A 23701-nucleotide genomic window follows, 5' to 3' on the forward strand; every position below is an offset into this window, starting at 1 on the left:
AGGCAGTTGTGAGGACAGTTGGCATCAGTGGGGAGAATTAACTACTAGTTAAACCGGAGCACCCGGAGGAAACCCACGCAGACACAGGGAGAACACATCACACTCCTCACAGACAGTAACCTGGAGGAAACCCATGCAGACACAGGGAGAACACACCACACTCCTCACAGACAGTCACCCGGAGGAAGCCCACGCAGACACAGGGAGAACACATCACACTCCTCACTGACAGTAACCTGGAGGAGACCCATGCAGTCACAGGGAGAACACACCACACTCCTCACAGACAGTCACCCGGAGGAAACCCACGCAGACACAGGGAGAACACACCACACTCCTCACAGACAGTCACCCGGAGGAAGCCCACGCAGACACAGGGAGAACACATCACACTCCTCACAGACAGTAACCTGGAGGAGACCCATGCAGACACAGGGAGAACACACCGCACTCCTCACAGACAGTCACCCGGAGGAAACCCACGCAGACACAGGGAGAACACACCACACTCCTCACAGACAGTCACCCGGAGGAAACCCACGCAGACACAGGGAGAACACACCACACTCCTCACAGACAGTCACCTAGAGGAAACCCACGCAGACACAGGGAGAACACACCACACTCCTCACAGACAGTCACCCGGAGGAAATCCACGCAGACACAGGGAGAACACACCACACTCCTCACAGACAGTCACCCGGAGGAAATCCACGCAGACACAGGGAGAACACACCACACTCCTCACAGACAGTCACCCGGAGGAAATCCACGCAGACACAGGGAGAACACACCACACTCCTCACAGACAGTCACCCGGAGGAAATCCACGCAGACACAGGGAGAACACACCACACTCCTCACAGACAGTCACCCGGAGGAAACCCGCGCAGACACAGAGAGAACACACCACACTCCTCACAGACAGTCACCCGGAGGAAACCCACGCAGACACAGAGAGAACACACCACACTCCTCACAGACAGTCACCCGGAGGAAACCCACGCAGACACAGAGAGAACACAACTAACTTCAGTTAGCTGCAATAACAGCCTTTACACTAGATGTTGAAACTGATATGAAGATTTGATTGGCACTGTGGGATCAGTGGCTCTAGATGAAAAATACCACACAAAATCATGACAAATACTCAAAATAAAGCCATTCCTCACTTCACTGCACCATTGGAGAGACAGAGTGGAAGAGTGAATGAAAAAGTGGTCCAATCATTTTCCTCCATGTTTTTGGTGTCAAATACACCATCAATTCCCACTGAGTGTTGATATCTTTAGAGGAATCTGACTGGTTCTGTAGCCTTTTGACCCAGCTCATTGGCTGTTTACTGCTATAGCCAGTGTCCAGCAGCCAGCGTGAGAGCAGCAGAACAGTGCCTCTGCTGAAGTGAAACAGAGCAGGACGGAGGAATGGGCCTCAGCCTGGAGCCAAGAATGCCAGGAAACAGCACTGGCTCAAACACACACATACACGCCCCTACACAATGTGTGTATAGACATGCATACATGTGTGAGAACGAAGAGTGCCCAGTACAAGTTGCTTTAATCTCTGTGTATTTGTGTATTGGGAGTTCTGTTAGTCAGGTTTTTATTTTTTGTGTGTTTTTGCAGTGTGTGTGCGTGTGTCTGTTATCCATCTAGGATCAGCCAGTGTCTTGGTGCAAAGTCTGGCATCTTATCTTTACTCCTTTAATATTTTCCTAAATCACAGCAACAGTTAACAGTTACATATTAATGCCCCTCCTTGAGGAATAAAACACTCTAAAGGAGCTTCAGTATGACAGAAAAAACTCTGGCTCCATCCCCCAAACACACGGATATTAAAGTATTGGATTGCTGGGGTGGAGGCTAATAGTTTCCTCAAAGGTGTGTGTGTGTGTGTGAGAGAGAGAGAGAGAGAGAGAGAGAGAGAGAGAGAGAGAGAGAGAGAGAGAGAGAGAGTTTCAAGCAGCATCATGCTTCCTTTCAGATTACTTTCAGCAACTACAGACCTCTGCCCTAACTCCCTCACAAGTGCACAAACACCAAAAGAGAGAGATTTAAACAGAAACCTTCATTATTTTTCCAGTTATTCACATCATTCATTAGAACTTTAGTGAAGATGAGACTGAACATTCATTCATTGAATGTAACCACTAATTAAGTTCAAGGTCATGGTGGGTCCGGAGGCCAACCAGAAACACTGGCCGTCGCAGGGCAACACACACCACACCTGTAGAATCACCAATTCACCTACCAATGTGTGTTTTTGGAGTGTAGGAGGAAACTGGAGCTGTCTCCTCACAGACAGTCACCCGGAGGAAACCCACACAGACACAGGGAGAACACACCACACTCCTCACAGACAGTCACCCAGAGGAAACCCACGCAGACACAGGGAGAACACACCACACTCCTCACAGACAGTCACCCGGAGGAAACCCATGCAGACACAGGGAGAACACACCACACTCCTCACAGACAGTCACCCGGAGGAAACCCACACAGACACAGGGAGAACACACCACACTCCTCACAGACAGTCACCCGGAGGAAACCCACGCAGACACAGGAAGAACACACCACACTCCTCACAGACAGTCACCCGGAGGAAACCCACACAGACACAGGGGGAACACACCACACTCCTCACAGACAGTCACCCGGAGGAAACCCACACAGACACAGGGAGAACACACCACACTCCTCACAGACAGTCACCCGGAGGAAACCCACGCAGACACAGGAAGAACACACCACACTCCTCACAGACAGTCACCCGGAGGAAACCCACACAGACACAGGGAGAACACACCACACTCCTCACAGACAGTCACCCGGAGGAAACCCACACAGACACAGGGAGAACACACCACACTCCTCACAGACAGTCACCCAGAGGAAACCCACGCAGACACAGGGAGAACACACCAGTTATTGACCTTTGACCTTACCCCTCGTTATGCAGGTGGATTATCATATCTAATGTCATTGGACAAGTGAATAACCTCATGAACGTTGAGAAATTTAACAAAAAAGGGGTAAACTGTACAAAATATATACTGTAATCTAACTGTACTCTATAAAACTGTAAAAGACACAAACACACACGCCTCTATCTACGTCTGTAATGCATATAGGTCATACCCGCACCTGTGTGTGCGCTTATACCTGTAATGAATAGGAAATACTTGCTTGCACATCTGTCTAACTGTCCTTTGCACTCTCTCTCTCTCTCTCACACACTTTGGGGTGAAAGGTTTAATGCTGTGTTTGTTTACTGTTATTCTTGAGATACATTTATAGCTCTGACTACTGCCCTCTGTGTCTAAATAGTGAGTGCTTCTTCCCTCCCACACACACACACACACACACACACACACACACAGATTTAGTCTATTTCTGAACCTAAAACGGGTGAATCCCAGTTGTCTGTGTAGTTTCCTTCAGGGCTGGGTTCAATTTGACTCCACAAAACATGAAATAAGAGGTTCTTAACAAAACCCCAAGAGTTTAAACCCAGACAGTACTGATATATAGCGTGGAAAAGATTGCCATTCGGAAAATCCTGGAGTATTAAGACGTAGAGAAAGGAGCGATTATTTAATTGACGGGGTCCTCTACGTGACGTTATAAAACACAGTGAAATAATTTAGGATGCGGTCCAAGAGGTGAACATTGAACATTTATCACAAGTTTAAGGAAATAAAATTCAGTAATAACTAGACAATAAAGCTCTTCAGAGACACACACACCTAACGCATTCAGACACACACACACACACACTAGCTTTTAATCGGCCTCATGTTTTAACGTAAATGTGATAAATGAAAGCTATTTAAACCGTTACATTAAACAGGTGCACAGTAATTTCTTCCTTCTGGAAGCTTTTTTATTTTTTTAAAATTAAAGAGCTAATTATGAGATTTACAGCTTTATTTACACGTCTTAATTTAAGAGCTCTGTGTTCTAAAATAATACAAATTTTGTACAAATAATTTAGAACCTGTCTAAAAGCTTTAGTTGTCTGTGAAGAACAGTAACAAAGAAAAGTATCCAAATTATTTTTAAAAGTTTAAACTGAAAAACACTGGAGTGTTCCTTTTAAAACTCTCCAGGACTGCAGTTTGACCCTCGATCTGAGTTACAGAGAGGCAAACAGGGGTAAGTCCTACGTCTCTCCTGCTGTCTCTGAGAGATTATGTCACATTAGAGAGTGTGTGGGCACTCTATAGTCTGAAGAACAGAGGGGCCGCATACAGCCAACATAAACAGAGTCTCCATAACTGACTCATACAGTGGGCTAGACAGAGGACAGGAAGAAAAGATGGAGAGTACTCGGGCGGAGGGTGAGGGGGGGGGGGGTCTGCGTCTGGAAGAGGCCACATAAACAGATAAGGAAAGGACAAAGCCATAAAGAAGAACTGGTATTAAACCTTGCTTAAAAGGAAATTGCATTCGTTTTATCAACCTCACTAAGACACAGAACAGGCTAAGAATTATTTACATTAAGTCTATCTACAAGCTATCACAGGGCAACACACACTCACACACTCACTCACGCCTACGGACACTTTTGAGTCACCAATCCATCTACCAACGTGTGTTTTTGGACTGTGGGAGGACACCGGAGCACCCGGAGGAAACCCACGCAGACACAGAGAGAACACACCACACTCCTCACAGACAGTCACCCGGAGGAAACCCACGGTGACACAGGGAGAACACACCATACTTCTCACAGACAGTCACCCGGAGGAAACCCACGCAGACACAGAGAGAACACACCACACTCCTCACAGTCACCCGGAGGAAACCTACGCAGACACAGAGAGAACACACCACACTCCTCACAGTCACCCGGAGGAAACCTACGCAGACACAGAGAGAACACACCACACTCCTCACAGTCACCCGAAGGAAACCCACGCAGACACAGAGAGAACACACCACACTCCTCACAGACAGTCACCCGGAGGAAACCCACGGTGACACAGGGAGAACACACCATACTTCTCACAGACAGTCACCCGGAGGAAACCCACGCAGACACAGAGAGAACACACCACACTCCTCACAGTCACCCGGAGGAAACCTACGCAGACACAGAGAGAACACACCACACTCCTCACAGTCACCCGGAGGAAACCTACGCAGACACAGAGAGAACACACCACACTCCTCACAGTCACCCGAAGGAAACCTACGCAGACACAGAGAGAACACACCACACTCCTCACAGTCACCCGGAGGAAACCTACGCAGACACAGAGAGAACACACCACACTCCTACAGCAACAACATTTTAAGCCAAAACAATATCTCAGGCCTCATGTTCGGCCGTAACTGTTTTATATCCACTGCATGAAGAAAATGTTTATAGACATTCCTTACAATTGGTCAATTAAACACTTATTGAAGACACAGTTGTTAACATTTATCTTTAAAGCCCCACATTAGCCTGAGATCACTATGCCCAATGCCAGACATCGTCTAGAGGGGTATATAGGCACCAAGCACTGGGCTGTGAGACAGTGAACCATTGTTCTTGACAGACTCCACTGAATATGTTTCTAGAATGAGTTGGAAAGGTGTGTGTGATCTAGAACTGACGTGATACCGTTAAATCCTCAAAGAAATATTCCAGCATCTACCTTAAAACCTTCCGAATGAGTAGAAGTCAGGAGCCAATCTACCTGCTGATAACTTTTTTTTTTTATATTTAATCATAGCAGCCACGGGCAGTTGTTGCCCTTTTACTGAATGAGCTCCTTCTTGTGAACTGAAGGAAGGAAGAAATGTGGCGGATGTCGGAGAAGCTACTTAGTAATATCTTGAAATGCGATACGTGTTGAAGAAATTCTTCAGCGCTTGTGTGGAGTTTTTGAAAGTTGCTTTTCTAGTCGCACTCCCCTTTTTTTTGTTTTCCCACCATTGTGTGCATGGTAAGGACTGGACATTTGACACCGGCACACAAAGGTTCAGGCATGTTTCAGAAACACATGTTCCACAGCATTACGTCACACGTTAAGGTCAGCATAACTCTTCTGTTCCAAATGCTTGTTTCCGGACAACTGCAAAAAGTTACTGACATTTTTTTCCCCAGCAGAACTGCTTGCCTCTGCTGGTGACCCAAACTATACTTTTGTGTTTAAATGTAATGATAAAATGTGAAATTTCCCCTTTGTACTGGATTTGACTATATTTAAAGTCATTAAGCTTCTGATTACTTTAATCTGTCTTTTCAGTAAAGGTTAGGACAAGGTTAAGTCTGGGGATGGGGACAGGGCTGGAGGCAGTAGAGGAAGCCCATTATGCAGAAGTTTGCTGGTTCATATCCCGGTCAGTATGACAGGAACAAATGAACTGAATACTGGTAGGTGACTGGTTTAAATATGGCCGTCACAGGTTACTGCAAACATGCCCCCAGACGGAGCAGCCCCTCAAAACTATTTGCAGCTTTTCCTGAGGTACCGGTCTCCCAAAGCTAGCTGCTAAGAATAATGTGGACACTAATAATTGCATTGTTTAAAGGTCTGTTTCATAGAAAGCCAAATATAGAGGTATTCTATGGAAAACTGACCCAGATATGTCCAACTAAGCTTTTGTTATGTGACAAAACCCTGTATACTCTGACATTTAACAATTTTTCCCCTAACCATTCAGCCCCTCGCTGCCGTTGTGTTCTTAGCTGAACCTATGTGTGCTTTTGGGTCCTTTACACCTTAATTTACTGCACAAAACATGGGAATTTCTTTTTTTAATTCATCAGAGCAATTACGTTTACGTTTCGGCATAGCTGCTCAAGATGAGGGTAGGTACTAGTGATGTGTCGGTCGCAAACGAACCGGTTCAAAGAGCCGGCTCTTGTAAGTGAACGATGAGAGCCGGTTCCCGTTTAAGACCGAGCCATTTATTTCTAAGGCTTGTCATTCAACCAATCAGAGAACATCAAGCAATCTCCAACCCTTATTTTATTATTATTTTATACTTTATTTAAATTTAATTTTATTTAATTTAATAAGCTATTTTGTAAAACCTACCTTTTGGGTTCAATTGGCTATACTTCAGAGTTTACAAGTGATTTTTATTAAGGTGTTTAAATGAAAATCCAGTTATTTATACAATTGAATGTGTGAGTGCCATCAGTGAGTTATTACAAAACAGCCATAAAAACAATTGGCCGTTGCAACACTATTTATTATTTTTAATATTGAACAATAATATTTTTTCCATATAGTCATGTAAAATGTAGGTAATATTGTTCTGTACCAGTGGAAATAAGTGGTTTCGCCATTTAGGAGCCGAAAGAGCCGGCTCTTCAAGAAGAGCCGAGCCAAAAGAGCCGGCTCCCCAAAAAGAGCCGAAATTCCCATCACTAGTAGGTACATGAGCTTTGCCGCTGACGTAAACAAGGACTACTGACGTGCAGACTGACCAATTAAATGTTTACAGAGAAGTTTATCGACCAATAACGGTACTTCACCACGCCCGCTTCTCACTCAAGCGAACCAATCGGAGTAGGGGAGGGCGGGACTAGTTTGTGAACGAAACTTCTCGAAGTTGTATCTAAGCTCTAGAAAAACAAAATGCCGGACGTTATTTAAATGAAATTCCGCCCGGACATTTTTTTAAGTCTAAAAAAGAGGACATGTCCGGGTAAAAGAGGACGTCTGGTCACCCTAACTAAAGCTATAAGATGAGTTTTCACCTTACACTGCTTTTTTTAAAGGAGCAACTGTACAGAGCTAGAACACAAGGGCTAAAGTGAGGTTGGATAACGGTCATGTAAAACAAATTATGAGAGTTTCTTTTGACATGAACGCACACAAATGTCATAAGTGGACCTCAAGGAAAAGCCTTTAATGGTTGAGTCCCATTTCTGCCATCTAAACGGACACTAAATGTTGGAGAACTTGAGATAAAGCACATGTGTATGGGGTAATGGAGAATGTGTGAGAGACATGAGGCAGAAAGAGGGAGGGTGAAAAAAGACACTCAGGAAGCAGAAACACAGTGTAAGGTTGCATAAAACCACCTGTCAGAAAAAGAAACTTGATGAGAGCGTATAAGATGTCTTCAGACAGTTTATAATCACCAGGAATTTGGTGAGTCATTGGGTACTAATGGGACACTTTTATATCTGTCACAGGTCACGGAAAATATCATCTCCAAGCACACTTTGCAAGGTGAGTGTCAAAGTGCCGCATGCAATCGTCAGTGGTGGGTATGACTAGAGACCCCATACTGTCACACCACACCACTTGTGTTGCATGGAACAACTCTACAGCACTGGAAAGTGCACTCACGTATGCTGATAATAGCCATATGTCAAAACAAAGGCTTCATAAACACCATCTTGTGGACTCAGAAACAATGACATAATATTAGTTGTTTGGTTGGCGTAGCATTAGTGCACGAATAATAAAATATTGATAATTGGTTCGACTTGTATCAATAAATTTAATTCACTCGAAATGTTGCAGTGCTGTTTCGTATTAAATTTTTAATACTCCAAGGGAGCAGGCCTGTTCAGACGTACTCAAAACTGATGAATGATATGCTGCTCTGTTTCGTTGGGTTTTGGCTTGCGTGTTGTTGGAATTCTGCTCTGATTTTGCTGTGTTCCTTTCCCAGAAGCAAGAACTATGCCTCGCACTTACAACACGACAGGGTCAAAGTTTGTGACACAGAGACCTTCAGCCCACCTCACGCTCAGCGGCCTACAAGGTGAGCCGTGTGACTTTGCTTGGATTTAATTTCTGGTCAAAATACGTTGTGGTGGATCTGCTCATCCATAAATCAAAGGTATTATTAGGGAGTTTATGCTGCCTACACCCTTCTGGGAGTGAAGCTAGTCTTCACACTAGATGCTAGAACATTGCAAAGAACATTAGTGAGGTTAGGTCCTGATGTTCAGTTCACTCCAGCTCATCCCAAAGGTTTTAGGTGGAGCTCCATCACTTCAGAGAACTCGAATCCAGTGCTTAATAACACAGTTTAGGGGTTTATTCATTGGGATTATCTTCGACTCGCATGCATTCCGCACTGCATTCTGTTTCCAGTGCGTTTCTATGGAGAGTATTAAAATGTTTGTGTAGAGTTGAACTCCTCTGTGAGCAACAGCGACACTTTAAAGTAACACATTCGCTAATTAGCAACAGTGTCTACAAATGTTTGCACTTATAGCGCAACACACTCTTTTTGGATTACATAAATACCTTAAGTCATCAGAAGAGTCATCTGGAGCTGTAGTTGGTTAATATATTCACTGTACACAGGGGGAAACCTTCTGTGATTAGAGGATTGTCAACAGCTGGGTTTCCAAAAGACTTCGTAGTGATAAGAGCATTGTTAAATGGAAGTGACAGCATTGCTATCTACCAGGTCTTAATTCATAGAAGCATTGGGAAGCTAGCCCAAGAGCGATATTGTAATAAATATTAATGAACTGTTATATAAACTGTTTAATAGATGTGGTATAAAATATGTCTAAATGATGTAATTGTAGTTCAAGGGTTACGTTTGAGTAAAAGGTTTAGTGATTTAATAAAAATGGAAAAACAGTGATAAGTGATGTGTGTGACCGAGAAAACCGTAAAGAAGTTGGATAAACCGAAGTCGCTGTGTTTTGACAGCGTGAGTCACAAGTGCGATCATTAAATTGGAAAACGGTTCACAGCACGCTGCCATTTCTTTCTCCTCCAGCTTTTTCCTGTCTGATTCTGAACAGATGCACCATAACTCAAAAAACATGACTCGAGGCATCGGCAGATTACTATATACCATACGGCATAATAACGGATCACTCATAGACGTCATGAACTGATGTATGCTGCCAAAGTACAAAGAGCTGCAAATGCGGCACTGCTGAAAATGTTTATATCACTGAGCTGGGGATGAAAAGGAAAGGGCTATTCTAGACATCTGCTGCTCATCTGTGGTCTTCTCCCGACTTCCCTGTCAGCACGGAGGAAAGCTACATTCGGATTTGGGAATACGTATCAAAGAGCAGCTCTTATCTGATCGATTGATCTTCTTTGAGGAATGTGATTCTTAATGCTTGTCCAACCCCTCCCCTCCATGTCCTGTCCCCACAATCCTCCCTGTTCTCGATTGTGCAGCGCATTCTTCATTCTGACTCCTACATATCCATACCTTCCTCTGGCTGTTCCTCATTAATATGCATCCCTTCCATATCCCCATTCTTCTTCTGTCCGCCCTTATCTCACTAACAGGCCTCTGTTTTTTCAATTTCCTCTGCATTTTTCTCTCTTTGCTTCTTTAGTTTGGGAAATGCAGCTATGAGAACGAGTAGCTAACAGGTAATTGGATGTTATACATCATCCTTCACCACTGAGCTGTTGACTAAAGTTAATTGCCCGACACACGTGGTTTCTTTTGATCAAGAGTGAATTTTTGCATGTAAATGTACTATTTAGTCTCAAATATCTACCTGTGCCGTTGACTTTGTCTCCCAACTCTCATTTGCAGGTGTGACCACTCTATATCCCAACCCCCAGGCCGACCTGCACCAGTCCTGCCGCCACCCTGTGCGGTCCTGGGCCAACCAGAGCTTTGGCGCTCACCTCCACAATATGACACTGTCTAACGGGCGTCTGCGTGTGCCCCAGGATGGCCGTTATTACCTGTACGCACAGGTTTACTTCCGCTACCCGTCGCCCAGTGAGGGTGAGCAGCACAGCACCAGCCACCAGCTGGTCCAGTGCATCTACAAGAAGACCTCTTACTTGAAGCCCATCCAACTGCTGAAGGGTGTGGGCACCAAATGCTGGGCGCCGGACGCTGAGTATGCCCTGCACTCGGTGTACCAGGGTGGTCTTTTTGAGCTCCGTGCCGGGGACGAGGTCTTTGTGTCTGTCTCCTCTCCATCCATGGTGCACGGGGAGGACTCCTCCAGCTACTTCGGAGCTTTCCGTCTGGACCTGTAAAGTTAACAGCAACTACAACAACAACAACAACAACAACAAGCTCTGCCAAGACTCCGTTACTCATAAGGCACTGGGAGGATTCTCTTTTCTTAATGTCACTGGGTCCCATGACCCTGGGAGGTGGAATAAACATTGCTTTGTTTATTTTTACTTTGATCAAGATCAAGTCAAGATCTTTTTTTTATCTATATATGTGAAGGAAGTGGTTTGGAAGACTTCGGACATGTTTTATTTTGAATTTTTTAAGGCAGAAGAATGTATGTATATTTCTAAAACCACATCAAAGATGTGGGGCTTGGAAACAGTAGCAAAATATGGGGAAAAAAGAAAAAGGACTGCAAGCACGGCCAGGACTCTTTAAGGCTGCATCTGTGCCAACAACGTAAATGTCTCATGTTCAAAATGAGGTGAAAATGGAGCCTGTTCCCTTCTCTCAGTCTGGGGTGCATTGGATTTAACACATTTTTTAAAAGAATTGAGTAGTGAGAAGAGAGTGGATGACAGGAGGAATGTGGAAGAAAGAGAAGAGCGGAGAGGCATGCATCATTATTTGCCACACACACGGAACTGGCAGCTTGCAAAAGGGGAGGAATTTTCCCTGGCCAGTCCAACCAGTGGAGCAGCATGTTATCACAGATGCCCTAAAACGATGCCCTAACACACACACCACCAGCAGGGATAATTATACACACACACAAACACGCAATGCCAAAGGCCCTTACTGGAAAAAAATGCTATATTGACAATTGAAGGCATCTCAGACACCTTTAAACACTCCAAAACATTCATCTCATGCTTGAGAACCATGACACCACTCATCGTCTTCCTATTGCTATTCAGTAATGTTCTCCACCAGAAGTCTGGTATGAAATATATGCATGTGGCCTTAAAGGAGCTTGTTCTCCTTTTTTATCAGTGCTTTTCCACGACGTTGCTTATGTAGCTTATTCACATACAGTCGTCTTTCTATAACTGTACAAAACAACTCTAAAACGTGAGACACACGCGGTCCTCTGCCCCTTGGCACAGTATAGACTCATCATCTAATTTATTGATTCTAGTTTATTTCTTCTGATATTCGTCTCATAACGACAAGCATTAGACTGCTTTCTCTTGTCAAGATACCACTTACTGCAGCGCTCACGAGTCATAGTCGCAGGTGCATGCTGGGATATGTTGATCCTTCCATTAAGTGCTCGGAGACTCTTGTATAAATTAAGCGCAACAACATGTTTTCACACTCCCACACAAATCTTGTACTCCCACTGTACGCCTACTCTCTCAAAGCAGACACACACACACACACACACACTCTTGCTCATCTGTGATAAATAGAAAAGGAAACACCCTTGATCTTTGGTCTATGTGGCCAAATTGTACAAAATGTTAAATGCCACACGTGTGTGTGTGTGTGTGTGTGTACGGTAGGCTATTGAGGCCTTGGATGCTATAGATGAATGAATGACCAGTTCATTCCCCACCTACAAACGCATCCTTTTAGAGCAACTGTTGCTGAGTTGATTGAACTCTACAGAATTCTGAATAAAAAACCCATTCAACCAATGAAAAAGGCAGCATTCTTCTACAATGCCTACGATTAGGGAGCATTATTAATATTCTGCCATATGAAGTGTGTATACTGTGGGCCCCAAAAGTATTTGGATATAGTTTTACAAATATTTAAAATGTGATAAACGAATGATTCCAATGTCATTTCTGTAATTTTCAGATTTCTGTGTCACGTTTAAAAGTCTTTGGTCTGAACTGGGTTCAACATTTTATAAAGTTTTCTTTATCGATGAACAGGGTCCACGTACTCGGGGCCATTGCACGTAGGACAGGTCACGCTGTTAGGACACGTCAGGGGAATAGCTGAAATGATATTGAATTATAACCAGCGTTATATACAGTTTGTCCAACCTAGCAACAGTTGCTACAGGAGGCTTTTGTAGTGGGTGAAGCATGAGTAGAGTTTCAAACAGCTTTCAAAAAACAGATTCTGTGCAAGCAAAGGAAAAATGAGCAGCTCGGTGAAGGCCAGTGCATGCCGTGTGACGGACAAGTGAGTGAGGGTACGGTCGTAAGTCTCCAGTGTGAATGGACAAAAGGGTTAAGTCCAGTCACAATGGGAGCTAGACAAAGGGCTCCGTTGGACCTCACTGTAAAATGTAAATGGGTTATTTTTCTTCCTCTCACTGGACTCCAAGCTTTAAGCTCTTTCTGATAAAGCCACTACTCCAGAGGGGCATGTTCTAATACACAATGCACACAGTGGGAGGTATCTGCCTTCCTTTCCTGCGGACTGTGGTCAGAGCCATGCTGGACTTTGTTATAAATCACTGTCTCCATCCATCAGCTGCAGCAGTCCAGTCTGGCGCGGCGTCTCGGAAAAGGGCAAACTCAGACCACAGCCAGACATATTGTGCAGCCGGCGTTAAGGATTAAGCTCGGTTTGATGTGGAACGTCACTCATCATGATACCGTCACTACGCTGGCGTAGAGTCTATTACCATGCGACACTCCTGACCCAGACCCCTCCAATCAGAGCCTGCCGTGTTCGAACGCAAACAAACCACCACCACACGGCTTTAAACTTGTACTGTGATGGAAACCATTAAGGAACTGCGGGTTTTTGAAGCCGAAAGCAAGCAATGATTTGGAAGAAGGTTCCACTCTTAGTCATATTTCCTACAATAACTAAGTTCCTCTTTCACCAAAGGCTTGTTTTTTTCAGATTCAGTGCTTAGTCTTGTGTTAAAATGGCCACCTGAACGTAAGAAAATAAACAATGTGTATGTTTAAGGGAGTCATTTACATGTTTAGACACAAGGCGTCCCCAGTTTGACAAAGTTGGGTTACTTCTGTTCACACGGCAAAATTAATATTTTGGCTGTTGAATTGATCTTAAATCTTATTGAAGTATGGAATACTTCTCATTGTACAGTTGCTGTGAGAATAATATTTAGGTTTCAATTTTTAAATCACTTTATTTTTTTTAATAAATCAAGCGACGTTATCACCTTTTGCCAGTCGATGTTTCTCGAGTGCATATTTGAATACGTGCAAAACTGAGACAAATTCACTTTTAAAGTTCATTTGAATATTAAGTTAAATGTAAACAAATAAACAATTCTCCCAACACTGGCAAATATTTATAACATGACTTCAAAAGGACTTCATTTGCCAAGATATTAAGCTGTTGTTTGTTTGTTTTTTACATTCTTCCGTCTTGTGTTGGATTGTCATGATTGCCGTAGTAAACACATTCCATTTGCACTTGGGCTATACTCCATTTCTCACTGTATCCAAATGTGGTGTAAGTCACATGACAAACATTAATCACACAGCTTCCTGGGGATGTTCCCCGCAGGTTTAGTACGTGGTTAATTGATCCGATCACAGAAATTGCGGGTTAAAACAGTGTCAACCGACACTTTCTCAGACTCTTTGGTTAAACATAAATGTGCCATAACTCTCTACCATTGCTTCCCAAGATTTGTCCTTAGCGCAGTTTTAATGGAACGCTGTGTTTAGAGGATCTCAGCCTCAAACGGAATGTTCGATTCTATTCTATTTTTTTCTATTTTGTTTCTAACAGTGACCTAAATAAACATCATAAACATATCCCTGAATAATTATTGGAATGAACAGACTCTTATTAAATGTATAATATATAAATAAACCAATACAACAAAAGATGTATCATTCCGAAGAATGTGGAATGAATTCCACAACCAATCACAGGACAGGATTCCCCCCTGATCCCAGGATCCTAGTCTCTTATGTCTCACTATCCTCCTTTTAGTGTTTCAGTGTCTTAGTGGGACCCTTCAGGACTTCACAAGTGGAAATAAGGACATCCGTCCAATCCGTTTAAGAACCGGAGGCATGGATAGGGCGAGGAATACTGTGCAGAATTCCAGATGATTTCCAGAAGGGATTGCCTTCTCCGTTGTCAGGAGCCAAATGTGAAAACGGTGGACGCAAAAGGCCTTAAAGTGAATAAATGTGTGTTTGTGTTGTGCTTTTTAAAAGATGATTGTACAAACAATGGATGTGATGCATCAAGTGCCCAGCGTTGAAATAAAGACGGTGTATTTGAACTCTCTCCGGAGTGCGGACGGGATTGCGGTGGAGTTTTGGAGCAGAATGTAGTCAGAACCCAGCGAGCCGTTCTGAACAAAAGGGCTATTGTTTTTCATTTTCTGCCCAGAGCTACGTTAGCTCTCTTTTTTTTTACACTTTTACAGAGTCTTTAATCACCAATCTGGGTCCGGGGTTTTCCTTCGATGAAAGATAACATGCACTGTTTACCACTGTTGTTTTCTCACTGTAAAAATGTAAAAACCTCTGGCGAACTGTAAAAGAATTGTAATTTCCTTGATCTTCTGTGATTTGTGTTTTTCCGAGGGATGTTTTTTTTATTGTAAATTGTCATTTCTAACCATTAAAAAGCTTGTCTTTGAGCAGTGAGTCACGGGTGAGTGTGTTGACGTCTAGACAACGTCCCTTTATTTATTTATTTTCCCCCTAAACTGTTGGCCATTAATCATGTCCTTGTATGCGACTTAAAGCTCTCACACCAACACTTCAGTTTATGATCACACACCCCCTGCAACCCACATGCAGCTAGAACCCCTTCTACTCACATAAGTCACTCAGACAAGCCAAGTATGAGTCACTATCATACTCAGTCCTGCTGGAGGGGGTTCCAAGCCCTCCGTTCTCACACACATACACTTACAGCCTACACGGTCCTTCACACAATGACAGACCACACACATCTGACCACCTCAGTACTGACTGATTGTGCCGTTTGCCTCTTTGTCCCTCAGACAAACACTCGTGTATATACACTCCCCTCATTGTCCCGAACTACAAACATGTGCCCCCCCGAGAGGCAACTAAGAGCTGACTTCACACACACTGACCCCACATACGCTATTACTGCCCACACTCCCACGCCTCTGGCCCAGTCCATTCAGCGGTTCATCGGACTAATGCCATCTTAACCCTTGAGAGCAATTCACTGAAGCATTCCTGGCCACAAATGTGTCCTTGTCCGATGGAATGCTCTTGAATGCCATCAGAAACCATTCACAGGCTGTCACTGTCCAGACCTGATGGACGAACGGCTGCATCCGTGTTTGCACAGGCATTGGGGATGAGTAAACACAAACAAACAAAAAGGGACAGCTGGGAAAGCCAGAAAACTGCCAGCTCCAGTTTTTACTCCTATAGCACACTGCGTGAAAAATATTTCCAAAATGGTTCTTGGCTAGCACATACCGTTCTAGCTAAATATTTCACTGGCGTCCTAGTCCAGGAAAAAAGGTCCTAGTCGCTCCACATCCTGGATTTTGCTCTTCTGACACAAATACCAAAAACCTTGCGCCCAGGGATTCCAGGTAGGGGAGAGTGAACAGTCAGTCCTTGCTTGAGGTTGATAGTCAAAGCAGGTAAAAATATACAAGCACAGAAAGCAGAGTGACTGGGGCCATATTATGATGATAGTTTATCTGGTATAATATGTGTAACAAACTTTCAAACTGGTAGTGTCGCACAGCTCCAGGGACCTGGTGGTTGTGGGTTCGAGTCCCTCTCCAAGTGACTGTCTGTGAGGAGTGTGGTGTGTTCTCTCTGTGTCTGCGTGGGTTTCCTCCGGGTGACTGTCTGTGAGGAGTGTGGTGTGTTCTCTCTGTGTCTGCGTGGGTTTCCTCTGGGTGACTGTCTGTGAGGAGTGTGGTGTGTTCTCTCTGTGTCTGCGTGGGTTTCCTCCGGGTGACTGTCTGTGAGGAGTGTGGTGTGTTCTCTCTGTGTCTGCGTGGGTTTCCTCTGGGTGACTGTCTGTGAGGAGTGTGGTGTGTTCTCTCTGTGTCTGCGTGGGTTTCCTCCGGGTGCTCCAGTTTCCTCCCACAGTCCAAAAACACACGTTGGTAGGTGGATTGGTGACTCAAAGTGTTTGTAGGTTTGAGTGTGTGTTGCCCTGTGAAGGACTGGCGCCCCCTCCAGGGTGTATTCCCGCCTTGCGCCCAGTGAGTCCAGGTAGGCTCTGGACCCAGCGCAACCCTGAACTGGATAAGGGTTACAGATAATGAATGAATGTGTTAAAAGAACACTAGATAAGAGGGTTTATTATTATTATGATTATTATTATTTTGTTCCTGGGGCTCCCCCTAGTGAAATTCATTTTTACAGCACTGCACGATAATTTATGGGGAAGGGTGAAGGAGTAGTTGGGAGTGAGAGTGGTTTCCTACCCTTCTCCAAAAGTTACACAGTGCAGTTTCTGCATTGCCAAGTCCAGGGTAGCAATCACAGAGGCTCTTTTCTTTTTATTACCACTCAGAGAAACATCACAATGATTTTAAAGTTGTAATTTTAAGGTGAGATATCACACAGTGTTCCTTTAAGGTCATTGGTAATGTTTGCCATTTCCCACTGTGAATCATTATTCATCCCTTCTAACAAAGCATCCGCATCACATGATCTGACCAAAGATTCAGATTTTGAGCTAAAGCCTTAGATGTAATCCTCAGTAGTTCAGACCGGGACCTGCAATTTCCTTTGAATGCTGCGTAATACCAAGACAAACACAAAGCCAACATTTTGAGGGACTTTCACTAGATCTGAAACATTATTTACATAACTTGTATTACTGTCGATTTATTAATTATTATTTTTAATTGTCTTTGACTGAGTGACCGACCAAAAAAAAAAAAAAAAAAAAAATCACACATACCCTGATTCTTCAAATGTTTTATCTTTCTCGTGTGCTCAAACGTTTTTGTGATCTTTGGGGATATTATATAGACTTCATTATTTGGATATTTACCAGTAACTTTATCACAAGTACTACTAACTTAGCCTTAATGCTAACCCCAACCCTGAAACTTGATTTACATTGTGGTCCCAAAGAGAAAGGAAAGTACCCAACATTTAAGTGAGGTCCACACAATATGATATTTTCTTTCTTTCTTTCACTCACTCACTCACTCACTCACTCACTCACTCACTCACTCACTCACTCACTCACTCACTCACTCACTCACTCACTCACTCACTCACTCACTCACTCACTCACTCACTCACTCACTCACTCACTCACTCACTCACTCACTCACTCACTCACTCACTCACTCACTCACTCACTCACTCACTCACTCACTCACTCACTCACTCACTCACTCACTCACTCACTCACTCACTCACTCACTCACTCACTCACTCACTCACTCACTCACTCACTCACTCACTCACTCACTCACTCACTCACTCACTCACTCACTCACTCACTCACTCACTCACTCACTCACTCACTCACTCACTCACTCACTCACTCACTCACTCACTCACTCACTCACTCACTCACTCACTCACTCACTCACTCACTCACTCACTCACTCACTCACTCACTCACTCACTCACTCACTCACTCACTCACTCACTCACTCACTCACTCACTCACTCACTCACTCACTCACTCACTCACTCACTCACTCACTCACTCACTCACTCACTCACTCACTCACTCACTCACTCACTCACTCACTCACTCACTCACTCACTCACTCACTCACTCACTCACTCACTCACTCACTCACTCACTCACTCACTCACTCACTCACTCACTCACTCACTCACTCACTCACTCACTCACTCACTCACTCACTCACTCACTCACTCACTCACTCACTCACTCACTCACTCACTCACTCACTCACTCACTCACTCACTCACTCACTCACTCACTCACTCACTCACTCACTCACTCACTCACTCACTCACTCACTCACTCACTCACTCACTCACACAAAAAAAGCCTCCAGGTGAAATGCTTTAGATTTATTCTAAACGTTCAAGAACATTTCAGAAAGTTACTGGCAGTGAAAAACCTTCCTGTAAAGTACACAGTGTCTATTTTGTGTAAAATAAATATCGAATTCTAGACATTTTACTGCATAGACCTCATCAACGATTCTATAAAGAACCTTCAAAACATTCAGGACCCATCCTCCTACAAGTGTACAACAAAGACACTAAGACTTTAAAGTGCTCACTCTGAAGGTGATGATGATGATGTAAACACTATGGAGACTAGGCCCAGAAAAGTGGTGCGGTGAGAAAACAGAGTCATACTTTGCTTTGATGTTCTTTTAAAGCATATTTACAAACGCTCAAGTTGTTAACAGCTTGTTAATCTGCTGAAATTCAGTAATTTATTAATAGCATTAGTGTTAGAATTCTTATTGAGGGAACGTTTGAGACGAAAGATAGTCGTCTGCTGAATGAAATCCATAGTGAAGCATCAAAATACATTGTTTACAAAAAACTGGGGTCCCAACCCTGATCCCTACGGCGCCCATCTTTGCATATTTAAGGGCATTGTTCATACTCCGCACACTTGGTCCAACTATTGAGCTGATTAAACTATACTTTGATGAACGTAAACAGCCACCAACGCCTCAGACGTAAAACTATTTTGTTGTTGGGTGCTTCCAGTCATCGTTATGTATCTCAGCATCGTCCGTTACAAAGCACAGAGGTGGAGTGCAGGGAATAATTCAAGAAAAAGGACTGGAAAACACATTGACAGCCCAAAATACTGTCACTAGAGCTAGCGAAGGTGCCCGTGTCACTCAGACGTTCCGTATAAACGTGAGAGAAGCATATCTACAAAGACCAGTAACAGCAGTCCCTTAGGGATGATTCGAGCAGTCACTCTCACTCCGCAGCAAGAACAAGGGGAGAAAACACAGACGCCTTTTCCACAAACGTCTCCTCAACAGCGTTCATTTGGCTTTTGGATTTTTGCTTGTTTGTCTTCCTGAGTTTGAACAGCACATTAGTTAAAGCAAAGGTCCGTTTTGGCAGGTGGTTAATAACCACAGCTGGATAAAGCACTAACTCCTACATTCTTCCACAGGGTGGTGGGCCACATTCTGCAGATAAGGAGCAGGAGTTGGGGGGTTGCTGGTGGTGGTGGTGGAGGGGGGGGGGTCTGTGGCATGTCCTGTTCCAGTCAACATTTCATTCAGCCCTGGAGTGCGACCTTAAAGCCAATACAGTGTTGAGTTACAGCAAAGAAGCTGGTGGAGGCTCAGTAAGCCAGCAGTGGGGCTCCTACTAGGCAATATTTTTTTCTCTCTCTCTCTCTCTCTCTCTCTCTCTCTCTCATATAACCCTTGTGCCACACAGAAGGGACCTTTGTGAAAAGTGATCCGGCTGCTGACCAGTGAGCGAGCGCTGTTTAATTAACCTTCTTTCTGGCCTCTCTCACCGCACTCTCTTGTTTTCTAAAGGGGGGGGGTTATAATAAAATTTAAAAAAGCATAAGCCATCATTCCACCACATTTTACACACACACACACACCTCTACACACACAAATGTTTGCTTCAATCAGCAGAGAAGGGTGAGAGCATTTCTTTCCTTGACTCTATTATAATAATCCAGAATTGGCTGTTGTTGCTCGACAGGTCCGGAAATTGGCTCTCTAAGAGTGGAAGAGGGCTGGGCTTTTAGTGAGGGGGCAAAACACAGTCGGGGAACATCCTGGCGACTGTTAGCCCAGACAAGGGGGAACAATAGTGCCTCCGAGACGGAGAGTGTATTACAGTAGAGGGGGGGGGGGAGTGTGCGAGAGAGAGAAATAGAAAAAAGGTAAAGGAAAAGGGTAGAGAGAGTGAGAGAAGTAATAAGAAATGAGAGAGAGAAAAAGTGAGAGAAACAGCAATAAAAAGGTAAGTGAGTAAGCGAGAGCGAGAGAGAGAGAGAGAGCAAGCCAAGAGTAGTTTTAGAACTGCAATTATTTTCACACTGCACAAACAAATGAAATGCCCTTCGCGTGGAAAGAAACTCATTGAAGTTGGAGGAGAGGCTTTAAAAACATGCGAGGACAATAGCGAGCATGCGGATGATGAGGAATACAGTAAATAAACTCCAGGAACCTCTCCCAGAGTGGGGTTAAGCTTCCTCTCAGAGGAGCCTGCTCCAATGTAGTTATGTGATTGTCAGCACTAGTGAAACAAAAGAAGCGAGTGATCAGACGAGATCATTTGCCGAGGTTGTATGAGGTCACAGCAAACTCAGTGGGTGCAGAGCAGAAAAAAAATCAGTGCACAAACCCACACACATACAGAATTGATTATCAGTAATTAAAATCAGTGGGGTGAAGAAGAGGGATGAAGCAATGATGACATCAGCGTGTGTGTGTATGGGAGAGAGAGAGAGAGAGAGAGAGAGAGAGAGAGTAGAGAATGTGACATAACATATAGAAAGGAAAAGAAAGCAAAAAGAACAAAGCAATTATGAGGAAAAATAAGAGAAATGGAAGTAGAAAATATGAGTGAGGGTATGCTTCACTGAAAGCAGTGTCCTGAGAGAAACAGTGACCTCTAGTGGTCATCAGCTGCTGAAGGTAAACACTGCCTGAGCTGCAGTCGAACAGAGTATGCGTACACTGCATTGCATGTAAATACAGCCACATACAACAAAGCAGTGAGCACTGAGATCAGAGTGGCACCATAAAAGCCTGTCGTCTGAAGACAAGTGGACGTGGTTATAACGGTCTATAATTCGCTACAGTACATTAAACCCTGGCTTAAGACATAGATCCCTTCAACACATAGAACAGCGCTGGCTGATGGTCAGCTGAGCTCAGGCTCACACATGAACAATCAGAAACTAGAACAGAACTGCAACATTTCAGAGTTACGCAAGGTATCTGAGCTCAAACAGAACCCTGTCTCTGGTTTACGTCTGGGCAGCACAGCAGCAGGACACTGGAACAGAGCTCTTTCTGAGCTCTGAGCGAGAGACTGTCAGAGTGCGAGAACGTGTGTGACTTTTAAACATGATACACATTCGTCTCATCTCTCGCCCACTTCCCACAGCGATTGTCTGACAGACGAGTTCAGACACATCACCTGCAGCTCGAACACACACTGCTGCACCACTTGCTATGGTTTCACAATGAGATCACGTTAGAGAATGAGGATTCTTGAAGTAAATCTTCAGATTTTTCCTAATTTCTTTTCTGAAAAGAAAAAATATAATGATTTATATATAAACAATTCAAAGGAAGTTGGTGTCAAATGCTCCACTCTAGAGAAACTTGGAGTAAACACTGTTCACAGTGGTACTGACAGGAACCAGACGTCTGACGCTCCTCAGAGTTATTAGATCAAAAATGACTAAATTACTTATTTTAGACTGTCTGTGAGGAGTGTGGTGTGTTCTCTCTGTGTCTGCGTGGGTTTCCTCTGGGTGATTGTCTGTGAGGAGCGTGGTGTGTTCTCTCTGTGTCTGCGTGGGTTTCCTCCGGGTGACTGTCTGTGAGGAGCGTGGTGTGTTCTCTCTGTGTCTGCGTGGGTTTCCTCCGGGTGACTGTCTGTGAGGAGTGTGGTGTGTTCTCCCTGTGTCTGTGTGGGTTTCCTCCGGGTGACTGTCTGTGAGGAGTGTGGTGTGTTCTCCCTGTGTCTGCGTGGGTTTCCTCCGGGTGACTGTCTGTGAGGAGTGTGGTGTGTTCTCCCTGTGTCTGCGTGGGTTTCCTCCGGGTGACTGTCTGTGAGGAGTGTGGTAAAAGCAAAACTCTCCCCAAAGACATTTACCACTGTCAAATTTAAATACAGAAAATAATAAGACACATATGTGCACTGGTCCTTAAAAGTATTATTTATGATTTCTAGACCCCTAGTTCCTATTTGCATTACTGCAAAAATGCAGTAAGTTTCTCTACAATGAGCATTTTTTTTAATTAAACATGAGGCAATATTTTTTATATTTTTTATCATTTATGTTATCGTTATGGGAAGGTTGAGGCGTGTTTTGGGGATAGTACTCTCTTTAGGGAGAGATGTGGATCAGTGGTGATGTGTTTGGATTAACTGGTACCCCAGTGGTTTCAATGATGTGCAGCTCAGGGGATAACAGCATAATAGATTATATTTTGGGAACAGGCATATTTTGGTGATCTCACATTTTTTTAAAGACAAGTGTTGGGAGTAATTGTTACTCCAGTGGTGTCGCAGAATGACTGCATGTGTGTGTGTGTGTGTGTGTGTATGTATTTGTATTGGGAATACAGCAGTGTATAGCAGGTTGTGTGTAATGTCAACAGCAGTGTCTACACAGTTCATGACTTCTCATCAAGACTCTGCAGATTCAGGAGAGGCCAGAGAAGAAAATAAATAATTTTCTAGTGCTGGGACATGTCCAGGCATGCCTTGCTCCACTGGTATAAAAGCAGCCTGGAGCCACACTCATAACTGCATTAGTAACACACAATACACACACACACACATTGGCTTGGACGATCGAATCAATCCTCAGATGTGTGGTCATGGGAAAACCGTTAGTTAAACAGAATAGAGTCAGGGTCTCTGTTGGCCATCTGAGCCATGTGCTTCAAAATGTCCTTCTTTGTGATGATCCCCAAGAGACGCCTATAAATAAAGAGAAAGAGAGAGAGAGAGAGAGAGAGAGAGAGAGAATGATAAAAATTGGAGAGAAATTAAGATTGATGATTAAAAAAGTTTAAGTCGAAATAATAAAACACCTGTGCTGACTTTACTAGCTTATTGTTTATCAAGACAAGAGAGTGTGCACACTAACACACCTACAAATTTTCAGGTGTGTGTGTGTGTGTGTGTTATAAATTGTTTCTCAATCCTTCAATCACTCACAGATGTAATTATGTTGTGTCTCCTGCTTTAAGCAGCGGAGCAATATATGGTTCTTCTTAAGTCAACGTATTA

The 23701-nt window shown here is 43.9% G+C and overlaps 2 protein-coding genes across 3 annotated transcripts in view; one reads left to right on the forward strand and one right to left on the reverse strand.

Annotated features, from left to right (window-relative positions):
* tnfsf10l (TNF superfamily member 10, like) overlaps positions 1–15405 on the forward strand; it is a 28219-nt gene extending 12814 nt beyond the window's left edge. Inside the window, exons 3-5 of one of the 2 annotated variants that reach the window (XM_066682016.1) lie at positions 8146–8182; positions 8631–8723; positions 10488–15405. In XM_066682016.1, coding sequence (XP_066538113.1) covers positions 8146–8182; positions 8631–8723; positions 10488–10945 — 588 coding nt within the window. In that variant the 3' untranslated portion in view covers positions 10946–15405. The remainder of the gene's footprint in view (positions 1–8145; positions 8183–8630; positions 8724–10487) is intronic. The other variant, XM_066682017.1, reaches the window with a different exon arrangement.
* Positions 15406–18786: 3381 nt separating this feature from the next.
* The window catches only part of clcn5b (chloride channel, voltage-sensitive 5b), a 31572-nt gene continuing 26657 nt past the window's right edge, over positions 18787–23701 (reverse strand). The window contains exon 13 of the mRNA XM_066680657.1: positions 18787–23389. Coding sequence (XP_066536754.1) covers positions 23299–23389 — 91 coding nt within the window. The 3' untranslated portion in view covers positions 18787–23298. The remainder of the gene's footprint in view (positions 23390–23701) is intronic.

This window comes from Hoplias malabaricus, chromosome 9, assembly GCF_029633855.1.
Source record: "Hoplias malabaricus isolate fHopMal1 chromosome 9, fHopMal1.hap1, whole genome shotgun sequence".
Lineage (NCBI taxonomy): Eukaryota > Metazoa > Chordata > Actinopteri > Characiformes > Erythrinidae > Hoplias > Hoplias malabaricus.